Source organism: Rhinolophus hipposideros (genome assembly GCF_964194185.1).
Source record: "Rhinolophus hipposideros genome assembly, chromosome: 9".
Classification (NCBI taxonomy): Eukaryota; Metazoa; Chordata; class Mammalia; order Chiroptera; family Rhinolophidae; genus Rhinolophus; species Rhinolophus hipposideros.
The window spans coordinates 95,920-109,207 of record NC_138055.1 but is presented as its reverse complement, the minus strand read 5'-3'; the positions used below and the strand labels follow the sequence as shown (position 1 = coordinate 109,207).

The window sequence follows — 13,288 nt, the reverse complement described above, 5'->3', positions numbered from 1 at the left end:
GCGTGAGCCGAGCGCCCAGAGCAGCGTGAGGAGTGAGCCGCACGGTAGCGGCGTGCTCGTCGGCCCGCTCCCCGGCGGGGCGTCTGTGGAGGCGCACCTGAGCCGTCCTTCGTCATTTGCTCGCCCATTTGTGCAGCCTTGGAGTGCTGGGTTAGGCTTGGGGACAGAGTCGTGGCAGGGGATGGCAAACGCGTTGAGCAGTGGAATAAGCACATGGCAGCTTAGCTCAAAGTCGGCCTCTGTCGTGGGACGAGAACGTGGGGTCAGCCCTACCTGAGAGAGGTGTATGGGGAGGTAAAGCTTGGAACCAGGTCTTGGAAAAGGAGTGGGGTTTTCCAGGGAGTCCTGGGGACAGGAAGGGGACAGAAAGGCCATTGCAGGCCCCCGGCTGCTAGGGGTGTATCACCTCGAGGTTGGTGTTGCTCTGTGTCCATGGTGTGTGTGTGGGGTTTGTGGGGAGCTCAGGGAGGGCCTCTGTAATTGAGGGTGGGTGAGCACTGGGGCCTGAGCTGCGGGAGGAGGCTAGTTCTGTGCACTCGCTCACTCAGCCCAGGGGGGTGCTTTTTCTCCGCCTTTTCTTTACCTGAGCAGTTTCGATACAAGAGGCGAGTTTATGCCCAGAACCTGATCGATGATAAGCAGTTTGCAAAGCTTCACACTAAGGTAAGGAGGCAGCCACAGGGAGGGACCCTAGAAGTTTCTTCCTGCCTGGCGGCCCACATTCCCCCATCTCAACCATGACTGGCTTTTGTGATGTCAAAATCGTCCTTTGAAAGCTCCTTTTTGAGGCACTGCCTCTGCTCCCAGAACCCCCCACCCCAGCTAGGGGCTGACCACAGCCCCTTCAACTTTGGCTTGGTCTGTTTTCATTGTTGTCAGAGGCCCAGAGTGGGTGTTGGGGGTGGCTGGAGGGCTGGGTGCCGACTTCGTGGTCAGGTGGTCTGGCGATGGGTTCCAGTCAGATGAAACTCTTGCTGACCTCTCTGGTGGGCTTCGTGGGGGGGGGGGGTCCGAGAGCGTATCTTGGTGGGAGACAAGTGAACAGGTACATGATGTGGTCACTGGAGGAGCTGGGCAGGGGTGGGGACAGTAAGGAGCCCGAACTTGGTGATCACCCGTGCTGGGCACTTAGAATTAGGCTTCTCATCAGTTTTCTCGTGGGAGGGACTGTTTTTATCCCATTTTGTAGACACTGAGTCCCAGAGAAGTTAAGTAACTTGCTCACAGCTGTGCAGCCAGGAAAGCTGGGGCTGGACTCACATCTGTCTAACTCTGGGGCTCTGTGCCCAGGCACATGTGTGGGGTTACTGCAGGGCACCATTGTTAGGTGGACCCGACCCCAAATGCTCTCTGGGGGGCACCTTGCTGCCTTCTCGGAACGTTGGAGGGGCAGGGTGGGTGCTATGGTCCCTCCCCACAGGTGGACCCCCTGAGTTCCCCCCTCAGACTCCTGTGGACCAATGGACATTTGCTTGCTGGACATTTCTCTGGAGTCTAGGAGAGAGTTCTGAACACTGTCACCCCTGTGCCCCAGTGACCCCTCTGTGACCTTGGATCCCCCATGCGAGTCTTCTCTGCTGCCCCAGAGCACTGGTGGTCAGCAGACACGACTGTGGCTGGGCAGAGACTTGTGGAAAGGTTCCTCTCTCCCTTCACTTGCCTTGGAGTGACCCTGTCACCCTGGGTTCCTCCCATGGTTACCTCTCCTCCAAAGCTGTCCTCAGTGACCTACAGGACACTGGTAACTCTTGACCTTCAGTGAGTCTCACTTGCTTTTCGGATGAGTTTTACTACTTACCAAGCCCTGTGTTTCTGCTGCCTGGGCTCCAGCTGGCCCCTATCATCATACCGCCTACCCTGGGTCCGGTTGAGGTCTCCCCTCAGTCGGCAGCCCTTCCTCCTGCTTCATCATCCTCATCTGCCTGAGGAGGCCACCTCCTGTGGCGTGCCCATGGTGCCCTCTCCTGTTCCTGGTGTGCTCTGAGTGTTTCTAGAAGGCCCGGGGCTTCTGGCATCTGGAGCACCAGCAGGGGCTCAGTGAGGCTTTGCTGAGTCAATTAATGCATACGGGGCAGTTAAAGTCATGTCACAGATGGGGCCAGCTAGGGGTGGAGAAGGGCCCCTGGGGTGGGGGTCAGCCATGGGGTGAGCTCGTGAGGAAGACGGGCCAGAGAAGGAACAGGCCATCTTGGGAGTGATGAGGATGCAGGGCAAGTTGGGGCAGGGAGAGAAGCTGGGGCAGCAGATGCCCCAGAGGTGGCCCGGGGCTGGTGGAAGGTAGGTGACGGTCAGATGACAGTGGCTGTGATGTTGCCTGACCAGGGTGGCCTGGTGTTCTAGGCGACCCTGAAGAAGTTCATGGACTACGTCCAGCTGCACAGCACGGACAAGGTGGCCCGCCTACTGGACAAGGGGCTGGACCCCAACTTCCACGATCCTGACTCAGGAGGTGAGCGGCACAGAGGGAGGGGCGTGGCCCTGGAGTGGCTGGGCCATAACCTTCCTCTGTCCCTGAACCCAGAGTGTCCTCTGAGCCTTGCGGCCCAGCTGGACAATGCAGCCGACCTGCTGAAGGCGCTGAGGAACGGTGGCGCTCACCTGGACTTCCGCACTCGTGACGGGCTCACCGCTGTGCACTGTGCCACACGCCAGCGTAACGCGGCAGCTTTGACGGTCAGTCCAGTGTGGGGGTCCAGGCCTGGAGGGGCATGTGGCCCAGGGTGGGGAAGAAGCCAGACCCAGCATGGACAGACACTGAGCTCCTAACCCTCAGACCCTGCTGGACCTGGGCGCTTCCCCTGACTACAAGGACAGCCGCGGCCTGACGCCCTTGTACCACAGCACCCTGGGGGGCGGGGACGCCCTCTGCTGTGAGCTTCTCCTGCACGACCATGCCCAGCTGGGGACCACTGATGAGAATGGCTGGCAGGAGATCCACCAGGTGGGCAGGGTTAATGAGGTGGGGAGTCCAGCCTCTGTGTGGGGGAGCGGTTGGGCTTGTCCAGGGACCCAGCGGCCCTACCCCTCCTCCCCCAGGCCTGCCGCTTCGGACACGTGCAGCACCTGGAGCACCTGCTGTTCTACGGGGCCGACATGGGGGCCCAGAACGCCTCAGGGAACACAGCCCTGCACATCTGCGCCCTCTACAACCAGGTGTGTGCACGTGTGCACGCGCATGCCTGAACCTGTCACTCCATGAGTGTACGTCCTGTGTCCTGCCGTGAGCTATGGCCTTGTAAGCATCTGTGTGCACGTCTGTTCCCTGAACACACATGTGTTCTAAACAGCCAAGTGTGAACTGAGTGCATCTGGCCAGGGAGGCCCTGCTCGTGTGTACCTGAGCAGCTCGTCCTGTGCTGTGCACGTGTGGGTGTGCGTGCCCCCATGTGTGCACGTGCTGTAACATCCTGACCCTCTCTGCAACCCTCCCCACAGGAGAGCTGTGCTCGTGTCCTGCTTTTCCGTGGAGCCAACAAAGATGTCCGCAATTACAACAGCCAGACGGCCTTCCAGGTACAGGAGTGGCTTACAGGAGCGACAGCTGCTCCAGGGGCATCTGTCCATCTGTCTCTGTGTGACTTGTCTTTTGCGGACCTGAGGCGATAAGGAAACTCATGCTAGGGTCTCCCCAAGGTGAGGTGGGGGACGGGTGGGCCAGCAGAGGTGAGCTCCCGGCGGGGTTCATTGAGGATGGTGAACTCATTCACTTCAAGGGAGAGAGGGGGCCTGCCCGGAGGGCTCTGGGGCCAGAGGAGAACAGGTGTGGGCCTGACCTTCCACAGACAGGAGGGGGCAGAGGCTGAACTGGGTGAGAGGGGTGGTCCCAGCCCCTGACTTCATTAGGTGACATTTCCGAGCCTTTTCTCTGGGTGGGTTTGGTTCTCAGCACTGGCTTGACAAAGTGGATGGGTGTCCATGTGGCCTGGAGTTTGCAGGAGGAGTTGGAGACCAGGCCATGGGGACTTTGGGACCAAGGAGGGAACTGGGACTCTGTGCTCAGTGGCAGCGAGGGCCTTGGAGGCCTCTGAGGAGATGTGTGGAGCGCAGGCCAGGCCACTGTGGAGGCAGCAGTGGAGGCCTGTCTGGAAGCACCCTTTGGAAGACTAGATGCAGGGGCTCAGGAAGGGGAGAGGGACGGTGACAGGTGCAAGGCAGCGCAGGGCCATGGCTGAGACAGGAGAGACGGTGTGTTTGGAGGGGCTGCTGAGAGAACAGGCCGGGTGACCCGTGCTGTGCCCAGCGTGTGCAGGACTGTCCTGGTTTTAGCTGAGAGTCTCATCTCCCAGGATACTCCTCAGTCCTGGGCATACGGGGCTGGTGGGTTAGACAGGGGCTTGGGTCTGAGCCTGGGGCCACCAACTGTGATGGAAGACCCCACAGAGGAGCCCGAGAAGGAGCTGCAGGGGCCGAGGGGCGGTGAGTTTGCTGCAGCTGAGCCTCCCTCCCGGCCCCCACCGCAGGTGGCCATCATCGCTGGGAACTTTGAGCTGGCCGAGGTCATCAAGACCCACAAAGACTCGGACGTTGGTGAGTTCCGCCCACTCCAGGTCTCTGCTGACTGTGGGTGAGTGGGGGTTGTCAGGGGCCCGACAGGTATAGGGCTTCAGGGGAGATGTTAGGAGGGAGCCCCTGTGCCCTGAGCCACTTTCTCCAGCTCTCGCTGCTCGCTGTGCTTGGATCTGTCAGTGGCCTGTCGTGGACCCTACAGGTATGGGACGTATTGAGGGAAGAGCTTGTGTAGAGCGGACAAAGGATCAGGTCAAGGTCAAGGGTCAAGGTCAAGGTCAAGGGCTTAGGTTAGGGCTGTTGGTTGGGGCCAGTGCTGGGTTTAGGGATCAACCGAGGTTGAGAGCAGGCTGAAGTTAGGCTCCAGGTTTGTTTTCCCATGAGGTCATATAAAGGGTCAGCAGGGGCAGTGGATTTCATCCACTGACCTTCAGCGTTTTACTCCAGCCTGGAACAAGAATTAGTTTATGGGGCCCACAGCATGCCTCGGTCGCACAAGGGCATGTCAGTGTGCATGTCAGGACAACATGGTTGTGGGGTGCGTATGGGAACAGGCCACTGTTGTCCTCAGGACCTCAGGGGCTCGGAGCTCTCGTGTGTGGTCCCAGAAGGAAAACCAGGACATGTCGTCTAGTCTCAACTCCCGGGCAGGCAGGAAGATGGGCACAGCTGTCACCTGTAGCCTCAAGGAGGTCCCCATCTAATCCCCACCTAATCCCACCCCACTGGTGGGTGTGGGGTGTCTGGGGCTGCAGGAGTGGGTGGGCCTCCCCTTCTGGAAAGAGTACTTTCTGCCTGAGGCCCGCCATCTAGCCACCTGGCCACACGGGCTCCCTTCTCAGCCCCCTCTGTGTTCTGGTTGGCCCAGGTGTTTCTGCCCATGGCTCTCACTGGAACAAGAGTCCCAGGCTCCCCTTTCTGTCATGAGTGCGAATCTCCCACTTAAGAAAATTTAAAATGAGCGTGAGCAGCAAGCAGCGAGGGGTGGTCTCAGGTTAGGGTCTTTCTTATTCTGATGTGAGGTTACTATTGGGGTGGGGGCTGAAGAGATTAAAGTCAAGTTCGTGTTTGAGGACCCTTCCTCTATAGAGTCTCCCTGAGCAGACATCCCTCTAGTAAGACTGGGATCGGGGCCCCTGATGCCCCAAGCAGGGTCAGGGCACCATGATCACGGATGGAGCGTCCGAGGGCGTGAGCAGTTCCGGGCAGCTGGCGCTGAGTGAATGAGTGAGCTGATGACGTGGTGTAGGGTTGGGGCCCTGGTTGGGCTGGGAGAGAGCAGTGATGAGGTTTGAGCTTGAATTGGTGGCAAGAGACAGTGAGTGCTCCCTTCTGCTCCGACTGGGTTGTGCTTGGCAGTGGTCGTCAGCCTCGGGAACCCTGGGGCCTGTGGATGTGCGGGGCTCTTTGCTCTGCTGTGGTCGTCTAGCCATGGGAAAGTGTAGGGCCTCAGTTTCTCTTAAGTAAAACATGGTCTTTTGCGTTATTTGCATCTGCTTCTCACCTCTGCCCTCGTGTGGGATTTGGTTCTGTGGGTCTGGACTTGGCAGGTGGCCTTGGTCCAGCCGATTTCAGGAAGAGGGCTTGTTTGTGACCCAGACTGAGAGGCAAGAAGGCCTCAGCTGCTTCTCATCTTGTGATGTGGACAGGTGCTCGGGGGGCACGCACCTGGTGGGGGTTGGGCAGACGGTGGCTGAGCCGAGGTCCCACTGTGGTCACTACTCTGCTGGCCAGCACCTCACATAGGCTCGGGTGATCGAGCCTGAGCACATGGTAATGTGTTTACAAGTAATTCCTGTATGTCTTGTTGTCTTAATTCATCCTCTCAACAACCCCCCACGAGTGACTGTCAGTCCATATTTATGGAGGAGGAAACTGAGGCACGCAGGGGGGTAATGGAAGAGCCTATCCTCAGACCTAGGCCATCCAGGGGTCTGTCCTCGTCATCCCCACCCCCCTGGCACTCACTCCAAAGACTTCCCTCAGTGACAGACACAGATTGGCATGTCCCACCTCAGCTCGAGGACCCTGGGTGGGGCCTGCACACAGGAGGAGCTGGGGGGAGCCTCTGACCATCCACCCTCCTTTCTCTTCCTCACGGAAGGAGCCCAGCTGGAGGGGTCTGATAGATTGGGACCTGTCACCCTCAGGAACAGGACACCCTGAAGCCCCCTGACAGCCCCACGTGCACCCTCTAGAGTGACAGGCCTGAGGCAGGGCCGCTGGTGCCTCTGCTCTCTCACCGGTCGCCTTGGGCCATGTCGGGTTCGCCCTCCCTGACACACACTTTCAAGCACATGTTCTGTCCCTCAGTGCACTAGGGATGTTAATGTCATTTGAGTCACACAGGGATTGCATTACTGTGGGACTCAGCAGGTCAGGAGCCTGGGTTCTGCGTTTGCACCGAGCCCCAGCACCTGGGGAGGCTGCTGGCTGGCGGCCCACGTTCCACCTAACAGGCGTCTAGAACAGGGCTTGGCAAACAGCCGCGGCCATGTCCAGCCTACAGCCAGCTTTTTCTGTTTTCAGTTGAGACTTTAAAATTGAGGATATTTCATGTGAAATGGAATTCGTATAATGTAACATTAACTATTTTAAATTGACGGATTCAGTGGTATTTAGTACATTCACAATGTTGTGCAGCCAACTCTATTGGATTCCAAAATGTTTTCGTCCCCCGAGAAGGAAGGCCTGTGCACGTTAGGTGGTTATGCCACATTCCCTGTGTCAGCCCATCAGCCATTCACGTGCTTTCTGTCTGTGCGTTCCCCGAGCTCCGAAACTTCATACAAATGGAATCACACACTATGTGGCCCTTGGTGTCTGGCTTCTCTCACTCAGCTCACTCCAAGCTTTGTCCAGATTGCAGGATATGTCACTGCGTCATTTTTTTTGTGGCTGAATAGTATTCTGTTGTTTGTATACGTGACATTTTCTTTGTGCACCCATCTTTTGATGGCCACTTGGGTTGTTTCTACCTTCTGGCCATTGTGATCTTGCCGCTGTGAACATATGTGAAATGTATTTGTTCTGAATACCTGTTTTCAATTATTTTGGGTATATACTTAGTAGTGGAATTACTGCCTCACATCATAATTCTATTTTTAACTTTTTGAGGAACTGCCAAACTGTTTCCCACCATTTTATGTTCCCACCAGCGGTGTATGAGGCTTCCAAATTCTTCAACTCCTCACCAACACTTGTTCTTATCAGTTTTTTAAAAACGAGCTACTGCAGTCAGTGTGTGCTGGGATCTGATCGGGGTTCCGACTCCCATCTCCCTGGTGACTGATGATGTGAGCATCTGGTCATGTGCTGGTTGGCCACTCAGATGTCTGGAGAAATGTCACGTCCTTTGCTCACATTGTAATCACTCATGGAATGAGTTAGGTGTGTTCCTTCCTCTTCAGGATTTTGGAAGAGTTTGAGAAGGACTGGTGTTAATTCTACTTTAAATGTTTGGTAGAATTCATCAATAATGTGCTAGGATGCTGGACTTTGTTGGGGGATTTGTGATTACTGACCCAGTCTCTTTGCTTGTTGTAGGACTGTTTAGATTTTCTATTTTGTTTTTGAGTGAGTTTTGGAAATTTGTCCATCTCATCTAGCTTATCTGATTTGTTCGCATATGATTGTTCATAGTATTCTCCCATGTTCCTTTTTGATTCTGTAAGATTGGTAGTAACACCCCACATTTCATTTCTAATTTTAGTTATTTGTATCCATCTTTTTTTTTTTTCTTAATCTAGCTAGAGGTTTGTCAATTTTGGTGATATTTTCAAAGAAACAATTTTGGTTTCGTTGATTCTCCCTGTATTTCTATTCTCTACTTTTTTTTTTTTTATCTCTGTCTACCATTTATTATTTCCTTGCTTCTGCTAGCTTTAGGTTTGGTTTGCTTCTCTTTTTCTAGTTCTGTACGATGTGTAATTAGGATATTGATTTGAGACCTATCCTTTTTAAACATAGGTGTTTATAGCTATAAATTTCCCTCTTAGTACTGCTTTGGCTGCACCTCATAAGTTTTGGTGTGTTGGTTTTTGTTCTCATTTTCTCAAAGTGTTTTTTAATTTTCCTTGTGATTTCTATTTTGACATATTGGTTGTATAGGAGTGTGTTGTTTAATTTTTCACATATTTGTGAATTTTCCATTTTTATTCTGTACTTGATTTCTAGTTTCATTCCACTGTGATTAGAGAAGTTACTTTATATGATTTCAGTCCCTTACAATTTATTAAGACTTGTTTTTTGGTGTAGCATATGGTCTATCCTGGAAAATGTTCCATGTGCACTTGAGAAGAACATGTATTCTGCTACTGTTTTGTGGAGTGTATTCTCCCTCTCTCTTTATATATATCTGTTAGGTCTAATTGGTTCAAGTCTTCCTTGTCCGTATTGATCTTGTCCCTAGATGTTCTGTCCATTATTGAAAGTTGGGTGTTGAAGTCTTAAGTATTATTGTAGAACTGTCTATTCCTCTAAATGTGTCAATGTTTGTTTCACATTTTTGTTTGATACTCTGTTCGATGCATGTATGTTAATAATTGTTAATTTATTTATGAATTGACACTTTTATCAATATATAATGTCCTTCTCTGTCTCTTGTAACACTTTTTGTCTTTAAGTCTATTTGTCTGATATTAATATAGCTACTTAGCTCTCTTCTGGTTGCTGTTTACATGGAATATCTTTCTTTATCCTTTTATTTTTAACCTACTTGTGTCTTTGGATCTTAAGTGATTCTTTTGTAAATAGCATATAGTTGGATCATGTTTTTATAATCCCCACCTGCTTTTTAAATAAAGTTTTATTGGAACCCAGCCCCACCCTTTGCTTATATATCGTTTGTGGCCCTTTTTGTGCTACAGCGGCAGTGGTGAGTCCTAGCAGCAGAGACTACATGGCTTACAAAGCCTGAAATAGTTACTGATTCTTTCCAGAAGTTTGCCAACCTCTGGTCTAGATAGTCTTTGACAGTTTCCCTGGTTATAGTCCACTGCAAATGGTCCCGTGCAGCAGTAGTCTGGTGAGATTTGTCACCATATCTCCCAAATTTGTGGCCTGTTTGTTCTTTCTCCTGAAGCCCGTGAATGGGCAGTTCCAGGCGCAGATCTGAACTTCCCGGGACCTCAGTGTGGCAGACAGGACGAGTGGCTCTACCCCCGAATCTAGAGTGGAGCCAGTTTGGAATGTGACCTCCAATGCTGGCTTCACTCAGAGGGTGGCCAACTGTCCTGGTTTGCTTGGGACTAAGGCAGATTCTGGGAGATAGGATTTTAGTTTTAAACTCTGGAAAGCCCAGGCCAACTGGAATGAGTTGGTCACCCACCTGGCTGCCCAGAGTCTCATCTATGCCCTCCCCCCCAGTACCATTCAGGGAAACCCCCACCTACGCAAAGCGGCGGCGGCTGGCTGGCCCCAGTGGCCTGGCCTCCCCTCGGCCCCTGCAGCGCTCAGCCAGCGACATCAACCTGAAGGGTGAGGTGCAGCCTGCAGCTTCACCTGGGCCGTCGCTGCGAAGCCTCCCCCACCAGTTGCTGCTCCAGCGGCTGCAGGAGGAGAAAGACCGGGACCGGGAAAGGGACGGTGACCAAGAGAACGACCGTGCAGCAGGCTGGGGCAGCCAGAGCAAGATCAGGTAGGATGGAAGCCCTGGCCGGGTTCAGGAGGGTGGGGTGCCAGCACCCAAGCCAGGAGGAGCCAGCAGGAGAGGCAGGGAGAAGCCGAGGGCTGTCGGATGGGCTGAGGCTTGGGGTGGGGAGACTCCCAGGCCCCCAGACTGACCTCCCCAAGTGGAGAAGGGAAGAAGGTGACGTCCTATGGGCCAGGACAGGCTCCCCCACGTTGATCTCTGGTTGGAACTGGACTTGCTCTGAGGACAGTGGGCAGCTGAGGGAGCGTGTTGGAAGGAGAGGGTCGGTCAGACCCCTGGTTTAGAAAGGTTCCTGTGGTGCCAGGGAGGAGCATGAGAGCTGGGCTGAGGCAGGGCTGGGCTACATGTGGCGTGGGGTTAGGGAATGGAGCCTTCTGTCTGTGAGGGCTTGAACCCTACAGATGAACCCCAGCACTGTCCTCAAAGGGGTGTCTTGGTCTTCCTCCTGCTTCTCTAGCATGGGACACTGTGGCTTCTCTAGCATGGGACACTGTGGCTTCTCTAGCATGGGACACTGTGGCTCTACTTTACTCCTTACCTTGAACGCTGGGCCCCTGACAACCAGGGGCCTGTGAGACTTAGCTTCCCCAGAATGTAGGGCAGGTTCCTGACCAGAGTGCCCCAGCCTTTGTGGGCTGTGCAGTGGGCGGTGGAAGGGCGGTGACTCTGCAGACAGATGGCCGGGTCCAGTGCAGACCTTGCCTCTGCTGACTGGCCTTGAGCAGGTCAGCTAACCACTCTACACCTGGGGTTTTCATCAGCAATGGGGGACTAATCCCACTGAAGCCATTTCCTTCCGGAACCTGGGCAGGTGAGGGGTTGCTATTGGGACCCTGCCCTCAGCACAGGGCAGCCTTTCTTGAGGGCAGGGGACATTTCCCACAGTTTCTCTAGTGCCACACAGAAGATGCCTGGGACACGTAGCATGAGAGTCACACAAACAGCCTGCTTGCACGAGGACAGCTGGGCTGTGTCCTCTCACTTAGCCGTGACCCTGTAGGAGGCTGTCCTCTGCTAACACCACTTCACAGATGAGGGTCCTAATGCTGAGGTGGGGCGAGTACTTGTCCAAAGTCACAGGGCTAGGAAGCAGCGTGACTGGGCCCCGGCAGACCTGACTCCCCAACTTTCTAAGCCTGAGTGTTCAACAGGAGCTGGGAAAAGCCATTCTGTCTTCTGCCATTGCCCCTGCTCCTGCAGCCTTCACACTGCCTCTGTCTTTCCGTGTCTGTGCCCAGACTCCAAGGCTGTCTGTCCTGCCCCAAATCACCTCAGTTCTCCCCAAAACTTTTCCATGTCCCTGGGATTTTTCTAAGGGTGGAGCGGTACAGTGGCTAAAAGAACAGACTTTGGGATGTCTTGGTTTTGCAGAGGGCTGCTCCTGAGATGGAGGTGTGTGGATGCCCTGCTTCCGTTTGTTTTAGATGTTCATTCACTTTTCAGAAAACACAAAACCAAGACCTGGTGTATGTGGGGGCTCTAGCTCACTGCTCTGTGGGGACAGCAGAATTATTATTTTTTTACAAACATTTAGTAGGTTCCTAGCGTGTCGGATGTGGTAGAGGCTAACAGCAGTAGGTCCTAAAGGTCTCAGAAAGACATCGTCCGCTGGGGCACAGGGCTGACAGGTGGGCAGTGATCCAGGTCAGGGGCCTTCCTGTGAGTGGCCAGGAGGGGCTGAGGAAGTTTGGTGCACCTGGCAGGAGAGGGCCTCTGGAGGAGAGGTCGCCTTTGGTCCAAGGAGAGAGAGTGGCGTTTGAGCGGCGATGGGGCCCAGGTGGCTGGCCACGAGGGAGGTGCAGCCCCTACCGCCCCCTGTTGGCAGAGCCTGGCATGGAGCCTTAGCCCCCCAGGAAAGTGTTGGCAGAGTCCCCGCCAGCCATCGTGACAGCAGGGCAGAGAAAGGTGGGTGTGGAGCCCAGAGACAGTCTTGTGACTGGCGGGAGCAGGTGTTGGGGACAGCAGCATGCACAGCCCAGAGGAGGGAAAGGAACGCACCAAATATGCGCCTGAACTGTAGTGTAACTGTCAGCCCCAGAGAGCCTGGCTATCGCTGAGAACGGGGAGCTGGTGGGCCTAGGTACTAGGGAGCCAGTGCAGGCTTTTGAGCAGGGCGAAGGGGCAGACCGAGGCCTCCGGTCGGGCAGCGGCCTGGGTCAGCTGGTCAGCGCGGAGAGGCCATGGGCATCAGGGGCAGGTGTCCGAGGAGGAGAGGACGCAGGTCCCGGAGGGAATTCCGGGGCCCAGCACATGGCAGCAGCCGGGTGTGAGGAGCCAGGCCGGGCAGGCTTCCTGGCGGCGCGTGTGCGAGTGCAGCCCCCGGCCCCGCCCCCTCTCCCCTCCCCCCTCCACTCCCCCTCCCCCCTCCCCTCCCCCTCCCCCTCCCCCCGCCCCCCGCACCGCAGTCCCCTCTCCGGGGGCCTCGCCCGCCCGCGTGGGGGCCGCGGCGGGCGAGCCGCGCGGGGGAGGGCCGGCGCCCGCAGAGGGAGGAGCCGGCCGCGCGGGAGGCGGGGCGCGGGGCGGCCGCGGCATGGAGCGAGCCCGGCGCGCCCGGGAGCGCAGCCCCGCGGCCCCGGAGCCCTGAGCGGGCGCGGCTCGTGCGCTGGCGGGAGCGGGCCGGGCGCGGCGGCGCGGCCCATGGAGCGGCCCCGGGCCGGGCCCCCGGCGGGCGGGCGGGCGGCGGGCGGCGGGCGGGCGCGGCGGTGAGGCCGGCGGCGGGGCCGGGCCGCGCGCCATGGAGGCCCCGGGCGCCGGCTTCGCGTGCCCGCTGCCCCCCGGCATCGCGTCCGTCACCTACGTGTTCGTCTACAGCCCGAGCGGGCCCGGCGGCCCCGGCCCAGCGCCCGGCCAGGGCCCCGCGGCCCCCGCGCCCCCCGCGCCGCCGCCCCGGGGCCCGAAGCGGAAACTTTACAGCGCCGTCCCCGGCCGCAAGTTCATCGCCGTGAAGGCGCACAGCCCGCAGGGCGAGGGCGAGATCCCGCTGCACCGCGGCGAGGCCGTGAAGGGTGAGGGCGCGCGGGCCCGGGGCCTGTCCTGGGGGGCCCGGGGCGCCCGGGACGCTGGCCGTTATGGGGGCATGTGCCACGGGCAGTCCTTGTGTCGCTGTGGGGGGCTCTGTCAGGGAGGGCC

At 56.5% G+C, this 13,288-nt stretch overlaps 1 protein-coding gene across 2 annotated transcripts in view; it reads left to right on the top strand.

Moving 5' to 3' along the window:
- SHANK3 (SH3 and multiple ankyrin repeat domains 3) overlaps positions 1 to 13,288 on the top strand; it is a 46,477-nt gene that overhangs the window by 1,002 nt on the left and 32,187 nt on the right. For both annotated transcript variants that reach the window (XM_081058384.1, XM_081058383.1), the window contains exons 3-11: positions 592 to 663; positions 2,341 to 2,449; positions 2,522 to 2,673; positions 2,774 to 2,941; positions 3,037 to 3,153; positions 3,436 to 3,513; positions 4,461 to 4,527; positions 9,874 to 10,144; positions 12,971 to 13,164. In XM_081058384.1, coding sequence (XP_080914510.1) covers positions 592 to 663; positions 2,341 to 2,449; positions 2,522 to 2,673; positions 2,774 to 2,941; positions 3,037 to 3,153; positions 3,436 to 3,513; positions 4,461 to 4,527; positions 9,874 to 10,144; positions 12,971 to 13,164 — 1,228 coding nt within the window. The remainder of the gene's footprint in view (positions 1 to 591; positions 664 to 2,340; positions 2,450 to 2,521; positions 2,674 to 2,773; positions 2,942 to 3,036; positions 3,154 to 3,435; positions 3,514 to 4,460; positions 4,528 to 9,873; positions 10,145 to 12,970; positions 13,165 to 13,288) is intronic.